A 9,429-nucleotide genomic window follows, 5' to 3' on the forward strand; every position below is an offset into this window, starting at 1 on the left:
TTAAACAGGTTTGTGGTTCAGCAGATATTTCACGGCAGCTTTTACATCCTTATTCCTCAAGCTATAGATTATAGGATTCAGCATGGGGGTTACTACCCCATAAAACAGGGAAATGAGTTTGTCTAATGCTTGCAGCTTGTCCTCTTCAAGCAAGTCTTGGGACTTGGGCTTTGCATACATGAAGAAGATGGTACCATAAAATATGATCACTACAGTCAGATGTGCTGAGCAGGTGGAGAAGGCCTTGCGTCTCCCTGTGGCTGAGTTCATCCTCAAGATGGTGCAAAGGATGAACATGTAGGAAAAGAAAATAACCAGCAGTGGAAGAACCAGGAAGGCTATATTTGATACCACCATGGTGATAATGTTAAGGGATATATCAGCACAAGCGAGCTTGAGAACAGCTAATATTTCACATGTGAAATGATTGATACTATTTTTCCCACAGAATGGCAATTGCATGGCAAGAGCTGACTGCACAATTGAGTTGATTCCACCAGAAAGCCATGACACAGAAGCCATCAGCACATACACCAACTTGTGCATTATGACGGAGTATCTCAGAGGGTTACAGATGGCCACGTAGCGATCAAAAGCCATCATGCCGAGGAGCAAACACTCTGTTGATCCCATTGCAAACCCAATGAACATCTGCACTGCACATCCAGGGAAGGAAATGTTTCTTTTCTTTGAGATTAAGCTCACCAATGTTGAGGGAACAGAGGAGGATGTGTAGCAGATATCCAGGAAAGAGAGGTTGCCCAGGAAGAAGTACATGGGGGTATGAAGATGGGAATCAAAGATGCTTGCTATGATGAGAACACTATTGCCAATTAGAATCATTAGATACATCACTAGAATTAGAACAAAGTAAATGATCTCAAGTTTTGGGTACCCAGAAAGACCCAGAAGAACGAATTCTCTCACAAATGTCTGGTTAAACTTACCCATGACATCTGTTTTCAGGTCGTCAAAGTAAGATCTAACATAAAAATATTGCCCGCAAAGAAAAAAATGTTAAAATTCACCCGAGCAATCATTATTTTTTTAGGATGGAACAGAAGGCATGTTTGCTTGAAGCTCTGACATCCAGTTATCCAGTAGTGTGCATGACTAGAATACATTGAAATTGGGAATGTTACTTAGGTCCCATAGCCAATGTACACAGATCTACTTATGTTCAGAATCAAGTCCAGAAGTAACCTTTCCAGCTGTTGAGGACAAGTTCCTGAGTTGAAGTGATTAAATCCCTGGAATGGAATATTATAGATTACAATATGACTTTCTTTTGTCAGTACCACAAGCAAGTAGTGGTGACAAATGAACAAAGACAGGAATTTTGAATCAGTGATTAACACAGATGGTCAAAATGTCAAAGCAACTTTGTCTTTTATGCATATCTCCATCTATGCCTGGCACTGGGTACCTTATTTCTGTCAGTTTAATAGTGGAAGTTTAGAGATATTTAATCATAATAAACTGAATAACATGTAATGAAATTTGACATCTGTTCAACAGCAGTCTGAGTTGTTGATCTCATATTCCAGCCCACTCTCAGTATCTTGTTTGACTACTCCAATGACAAAATCTTTGCATAGACCAGCTCTACATGTATATGATGGATAATCTTTGGAGAACATTACATAGTTTCTTCACTTGTTTTATTCTGTGTTTTCAGAATTTATCTTTGTAATTTACATGTTTAAGTCAGCCTGAATACACAATAATAATGTTTACTTTATATACATGCATATACCAAAAAAATGCATATAGATGTGTCTATATTACCATTCTATGCTTTACACATTATAATCATTTTTTTATCATCTCCATTTTTTTCAAATATAGAAGAGAGAATTTGACCAAGGTAAACCAGTAGTAAATAATGAAGTAGAGCTTGAAGCTCAGGTCTTTAATATGAAGTCAAGCTCTCTGCTTCACTAATTTTCATATGCTTATGAATCATCTTGGAATTGGGTTAAACTACAGATGCCTGAGACAAGGCCTGAGATTCTTCATTTCTAATAAGCTCTCAAGGATGCTGATGCAACTGACCTAGAAATCACACAGAGTAGCAAGGCTTTACTCTACAATGAGTTAGTAGATTATCCAGACACTTTTGATCCAAACAGAACATCTTTTGTCTTATTATATTGGCTTAACAATCTGGAAAATGGTAAGACCACACTTCTTTTGTGTTATATAGAAAATTCCAGGGTTGTACCATGTAGTTATATAGTCTTAAAAAAATAATGTTATTCAAAGACACAATTTTATAAGGTAGGATAAACTTGTACTATACCACTACAATATTTTTAGAATATTACTGACACCCTACCTCGAGCCCAATCATGTTACAAGCATGCTAACGAGAAAGAAAAGGATAATGTAAGCTGCTTCCCATTACAATGTTCACAATTCAGCTAAGGATACTAAAAAACTTCACATGAAAATACAATATATACAATTATACTGTATAGCTTGAGTTAAAATTGTAAGTTTTTCCAGAAAGAAGAACTTTACGGAACTAAATCAGTCAAGTGAGAATTTAAGAAGCATTTCAGGTGAGGACTGAATCTGGGATCATGGACAGCATTAGACAGGCTTGGAAGAAGAGAGGTGAAGGTGAGTACTCTGGAAAGAGAAGACGTTGAGCCAAAGTTTAAGAATAATCAGATTGGCAGTACATTCTTTTTGGACAAGGGAGTTTCTGTGAAGGATTGGTGGCAAGCACGTCTGGGAAGGAACATGTGGCAGGCATACATAAAGGCACAAAAGTCAGACAAAGAACCCGGTGCTTCTTTTAGTGGGAAAGGAGTCCACCAGTAGATAGCAGCAAGCACAGGATATTTATGACCCATAACCTTAGCTATCTTCCAAATTTGACATCATACAATATGATTCTATAAGGTTTCTGAGCAAAAATGTAACACAAAGAATTAAAATATTTAGAATAACGGGGCTATAAGTAATTACTGACTGGATGTTAAAATTGATCTTTTTGTAACAACCAAAAGTTGGTCAAAATCGCAAATTTAAGCCTCATGTGGGCTAGCAGTTTTGAGAAGTCAGCATAGCCACTCTTCTCCACTATCACACTCAGCTTGTTGTGTAATGACCTTTGGGATAACGACTGGGAGTCAGAAGTTGAACTTGACAGAGAGGTTCCCACTACAGACACAATTCAGTTAAAAAAAAAAAAAACACATTGTAGAAGTGTTTTCAACTTTGAAAAGACAAACAAGGGAATGCACCAATCACAAACTTACAAATGAAAAATCTGAGTCTAAAAGAGATTGTTAATTTTTATTTAGTTTAAGGCCAGGACTACCTCAAAAGGAATTAATATTAAAAAAAAAAAAAAAAAAGAACTTAGTTTCATTCATTTAGCCAACTTTTATTGCAGGAGCCAATGTACCAGATACTGAGCTTGAAATTAGTTCACTAGATAGTCACACGCACTACAATGGGCAGAGAGAGGCAAGATCCAAAGCCCACACTCTTTCAAGCACTATCCTGCCTGAAAAAACAGTTGTCATCAAGTAGACTATGACTCATTGCAACCCCATGTGAATCAGAGTAGAACTGTGCTCCATAAGGTTTTTAATGGCTCACTTTTCAGAATTAGATTGCCAGATCTTTCTTCCAAGGTGCCTCTGGATGGGCTCAAACTTCCATCCTTTCTGTTAGTAGTTTAACATGTTGACCATTTAGAACTCTCAGGGACTCCACTGTCCTGCCTAGCAGGTAGCAATAAAATATATAGAGAAATCTTATGTCAACAACAGGGAGTGGTCAGTGAGAACCAAAGAATTAGGACCACCAAGACAAAATTTGACAAAACTCATTCAACAGGGCCCAGAGAAAAATGGCAACGATTCTACACTCACCCTATAGTCTTTTTAATACTAAATCAAAATCTTCCCCGAGTAGAGATGCCTTGGAAAAGGAACATGAGCACTTTGATCCGCCCAGTCATGAAATGCAAAAGGAAGAAAAACAAGACAATGACTTACCTGACTTACTGGCAAATATGGAGATGTTCCGGATTCAGCTCCTTTGGGTCTAAACCAGAGAGTCTTTTGGCTTCCGCTTCAGAAAACTATAATGACAATGTATCTTAAGCCCCTTAAACTGTTTCTCTCTGCCACCTGCACTAAGCCTCCTCCTCCCAGGCAAGAATCCCCTCACCAATGTAAACCACCTTGAACCAGGCATGTCATGTTGCCTTTTTTTTCTTTTGCTCCGAGCACTCCGAACAATTACCTTGCATTTTGTGAGATAAAAAGAGGCTTAGGGGAAGGAGTTTGCTTGTCTTTCTCATCTCTCTACCTTTCTCCTCTATGCCTGTGGATGACCACAGTGGTTGCATAAAACAGGTTTTAATTCAAAAGATACAGGCTTACTTTCTGGGTTCTTAAGCAATTTCCCTCACGGTACTTAGAGATTGGTGATCAGGACAACTTTAACATGCCACATGTGTTCATTTGCAGCAGGCTTTTAGTTTTAGTTTATTTTCTTGGTATCTTTCAATCAGTACTAACAAGCTGCTGTCTTATACAGATAATCACACCAGTTAATGCAATGTACATAAAGAGAATTTACCTAATATTTTTTTACTTGAACAGACTTAGATTCAAAGTTTTTGGTTTAAAGTTCCTTGATTCTAATTTATAGCCTTAGTTTTCTCATTTGTAAAATGTTGTTGTTAGGTGCCTTTGAGTCGGTTCCGACTCATAGCAACCCTATGCACAACAGAACGAAACACTGCCCCGTCCTGAGCCATCCTTACAATCATTGTTCTGCTTGAGCTCATTGTTGCAGCCACTGTGTCAATCCACCTCGTTGAGGGTCTTCCTCTTTTCCGCTGACCCTGTACTCTGCCAAGCATGATGTCCTTCTCCAGGGACTGATCCTTCCTGACAACATGTCCAAAGTATGTAAGACACAGTCTCGCCATACTTGCTTCTAAGGAGCATTCTGGGTGTACTTCTTCTAAAACAGATTTGTTTGCTCTTTTTGCAGTCCATGGTATATTCAATATTCTCTGCCAACACCACAATTCAAAGGCATCAACTCTTCTCCGGTCTTCCTTATTCATTGTCCAGCTTTCACAGGCATATGATGTGATTGAAAATACCATGGCTTGGGTCAGGTGCATCTTAGTCTTCAGGGTGACATCTTTGCTCTTCAACACTTTGAAGAGGTCCTTTGCAGCAGATTTGCCCAGTGCATTGCATCTTTTGATTTCTTGACTGCTGCTTCCATGGCTGTTGATTGTGGATCCAAGAAAAATGAAATCCTTGACAACTTCAATCTTTTCTCTATTTATCATGATGTTCCTCATTGGTCCAGTTGTGAGGATTTTTGTTTTCTTTATGTTGAGGTGCAGTCCATTCTGAAGGCTGTGGTCTTTGATCTTCATTAGTAAGTGCTTCAAGTCCTCTTCACTTTCAGCAAGCAAGGTTGTGTCACCTGGATAACACAGGTTGTTAATGAGTCTTCCTCCAATCCTGATCCCCTGTTCTTCTTCATATAGTCCAGCTTCTCAGATTATTTGTTCAGCATACAGATTAAATAGGTGTGGTGAAAGAATACAACCCTGACACACACCCTTCCTGACTTTAAACCAATCAGTATCCCCTTGTTCTGTCTGAACAACTGTCTCTTGATCTATGTAAAGGTTCCTCATGAGCACAATTAAGTGTTTTGGAATTCCCATTCTTCGCAGTGTTATCCATTGTTTGTTATGATTCACACAGTTGAATGCCTTTGCGTAGTCAATAAAACACAGGTAAACATCCTTCTAGTATTCTCTGCTTTCAGCCAGGATCCATCTGACATCAGCAATGATATCCCTGGTTCCACATGTCTGTCAATTTGTCATATTGTGGGGGCTTGTGTGTTGCTGTGATGCTGGAAGCTATGCTACTGGTATTCAGATACCAGCAGGGTCACCCATGGAGGACAGGTTTCAGCTGAGCTCCCAGACTAAGACAGACTAGGAAGAAGGACCCGGCAGTCTACTTCTGAAAAGCATTAGCCAGTGAAAACCTTATGAATAGCAGCGGAACATTGTCTAATAAAGTGCTGGAAGATGAGCCCCCCAGGTTGGAAGGCACTCAAAAGATGACTGGGGAAGAGCTGCCTCCTCAAAGTAGAGTCGACCTTAATGACGTGGATGGAGTAAAGCTTTCGGGACCTTCATTTGCTGATGTGGCACGACTCAAAATGAGAAGAAACAGCTGCAAACATCCATTAATAATCAGAACCTGGAATGTATGAAGTATGAATCTAGGAAAATTGGAAATCATCAAAAATTTGTAAAATAGTGATCAAATATTTACCTTCCATTTCTCATAGAGATGCTGACTCCACAGCACCTAACAACAACAACAACATAGTTTGAAAAGGTACAGTTTATGGTATTTAAAACTTACTTTAAACCGAGAAATTATCCACATTTTCTAGAAGAGTCAATTTAGAATTTTTTAAATATCTATGACAGCATTCTGAATTAAGGTCAGGATCAAGAATAATGCCAGATTCCACAGATGTGGATGAGTAAATATTTGTTATGCCAGAGTTACTGTAATTGTTCCCCAGTTCCCAAAGCAATTTAAAGCTGGAATAACAGATCTGTGAAATGGAGAAATTTCTTGGTACGTGAGGGACACTCTTCCACAGACCCGATTAAGAAGGAAGTTGGAAATAAATCAAAGTGGTACTAAAACTTTAAAAATGAAGTAAAATTCTCCTTCCAGTATAACCTTTGAGAACATGCAGCAAATCTTCACCAACCAAAATTTATAAAATGAGAACTTTTTAATTCATAATATATTTACCAAAGGAAATTTAAATGCCTACTTCAAAGTGAGAGCCTATTAATCCAAATAATAATTACCAGAGTCAAATGCTAGAATTAAAAACAATCCAGGTAGGATGAAGTGAATAAATCAATTAAATGCATCATTATTTAACTCCTTTGGTTGCTTTATCACCATTCGTTTAAGATGATATGTTTGTGGAAGATTTTTTTGTTATAAAAGGAAATACGTATAAGCAATAAAATAAAAATAATTTCACAACACAAAAGCAAATCTCAATGTTTAAGAACACAAATGGAAAAAAATTCTAGGAGTGTTTGTGGCATAAATTCACATAGATATACATTTATCACATTACTTGACTGAAAGTGTTCCATGAACATATATTAAGCTATATTCTAGTTATTAAAACTTAAGTTATGATCATAATTTCCAACTGGAAATCAAGTTTCACTGAAAAATATTTGGATTCTGGGAAATAGCAGAATTCACTAGAAAACAAGGTCATTATTTAGGCACACAAATAAACACAAATTTACATAAACTATACTACAAAAAAAATTTTTTTTTATACTACATGTGCTTTAAAATACAAATGAAAATGTCGGTTTTTTATGCTGTAGAAATTAACTATTACATCTCCCCTCCCTACAGATGAATAATCAAATTTTTTAATGGTAAAATAGTGCTCCAAATTCACACATTCATTGGTAATAGGTGAATCAGTAACAATTACAAAAGTCTAATATTCAATATCACAAACAAATATTTTTTAATATTCTTTTAAAATATTTTTATAGAACGTTTTTATTTCTGGAAGCTGAGATGCAACAGGATTTATGTATTATATTTTGAATTTTGAGAATATTTTCCTAGCACCCTACATTCCACAAATATAAACACGCACTCACTAAGCATGGAGTTCTGGTGGCTCAATGGTTAAGAACTATGGCTACTAACCAGAAGCTCAGCAGTTGCTCCTTGGAAACTCTATATGGCAGTTCTACTCTGTCTTATAGGGTCTCTATGAGTTGGAATCGACTGGACAGCAATGGGTTTTGTCTTCAAAACCACAAAAACCAAACCCGTTGCTATCAAGTCAATTCTGACTCATAGGGACCCTATAGGACAGGGTAGAACTGCCCCGTAGAGTTTCCAAGTAGCACCTGGTGGATTCAAACTGTGGACCTTTTGGTTAGCAGCTATAGCACTTAACCACTGCTTCACCAGGGTTTCCATCACTTAGTGTCAGGCACTGATTTTTGCAGTAAGGATACAATATATGATTGAGCGAATTCTGCAGGTAAGTGAGTGCTGGAAAAACAGAGTTGTATTAAGGACATATAACATGTAACAGGCTAGTTTTGTACTAGAGAAAATGCTTAATGCTTTTTACAAAACTTTGAGCATTGCAACATTTCTCCAATAAACATGGTATAAAGAATTTTTTAGAACCTCACATTAGTTTATTGGTATAAATTTACATCTGTATTTTAGAATAAAAAAATGAGATTTGAACTACAGCCTTAGATAATTCTACCAATAAAATGTTTTAAAATTGAAGCAAGAGCTATGTTATTGTATTTTTTCTTTTTTCTTCCCAAAGCAGAGGATATGGTACTTTTCTCAAATATCCCCCATATTTCTCTCTTTTTGCCACATTTATATGTGCCCCAGGAGATATTTTTAATGAAACATGCTTGTATCTTTCTTATGCTTCTACACTTTTATGTCACTTTAAGGACTAAGGTGTGCCTAACTAAGCCATGGTGTTTTCAATTGCCTCATATGCATGCAAAAGCTGGACAATGAATAAGAAAGACTAAAGAATTGATACCTTTGAATTATGGTGTTGGCAAAGAATACTGGATATACTATAGACTGCCAAAAGAACAAACAAATCTGTCTCGAAAGAAGCACAGGCAGAATGCTCCTTAGAAGTGAGGATACTGAAACTTCGTCTCACTTACTTTGGACATGTTATCAAGAGGGATCGGTCCCTGGAGAAGGACATCATGCTTGGTAAAGTAGAGGGTCAGCGAAAAAGAGGAAGATCCTCAACAAGATAGATTGGCACAGTGGCTGCAACAATGGGCTCAAGCATAACAACGATGGTGAGGACAGCACAGGATCCGGCAGTGTTTTGTTCTGTTGTACATAGGGTCAATATGAGTTGGAACCCACTCAACACCCCTAACAACAACACACTTTTAAAATAATACCTAAAGCATCTAAGAGTTTATAAAATGTTCATAGCCGTTATCACATACAAGCTACATTTCTGAGTATGTATTTTCACATGATGATGGGGTTGTTACATCCCTGTGCTCTAGGAGATCTGACCATAGTGAGATAAGCAGATCTATGAAATAACAAATATAACACAATTTGATAAATACTATAAAATGCACGTATATATACAATGCAAATTGGTTATGTGATAATATTACAGTATCATCTAATTTTATGTCTTTGACCCAGGTAATGATCAATAGCAAAAGTGGCACCAACCATTATAAATTTCCTGTTATGACACTATGAGTGGGAATACAGAGTAATGTCAGTGATCTTGTCATGTATCCACTAGCTTAGCTCCAACAAA

At 37.2% G+C, this 9,429-nt stretch overlaps 1 protein-coding gene across 1 annotated transcript; it reads right to left on the reverse strand.

Moving 5' to 3' along the window:
- Positions 1 to 987, reverse strand: LOC126082838 (olfactory receptor 13C3). The gene has a single exon (XM_049895883.1). It carries the CDS (start codon positions 949 to 951, stop codon positions 1 to 3), a length of 951 nt encoding a protein of 316 aa, XP_049751840.1. The 5' UTR covers positions 952 to 987.
- Positions 988 to 9,429: the final 8,442 nt, after the last annotated feature.

Source organism: Elephas maximus, chromosome 9 (assembly GCF_024166365.1).
Source record: "Elephas maximus indicus isolate mEleMax1 chromosome 9, mEleMax1 primary haplotype, whole genome shotgun sequence".
In the NCBI taxonomy this organism is placed as follows: domain Eukaryota; kingdom Metazoa; phylum Chordata; class Mammalia; order Proboscidea; family Elephantidae; genus Elephas; species Elephas maximus.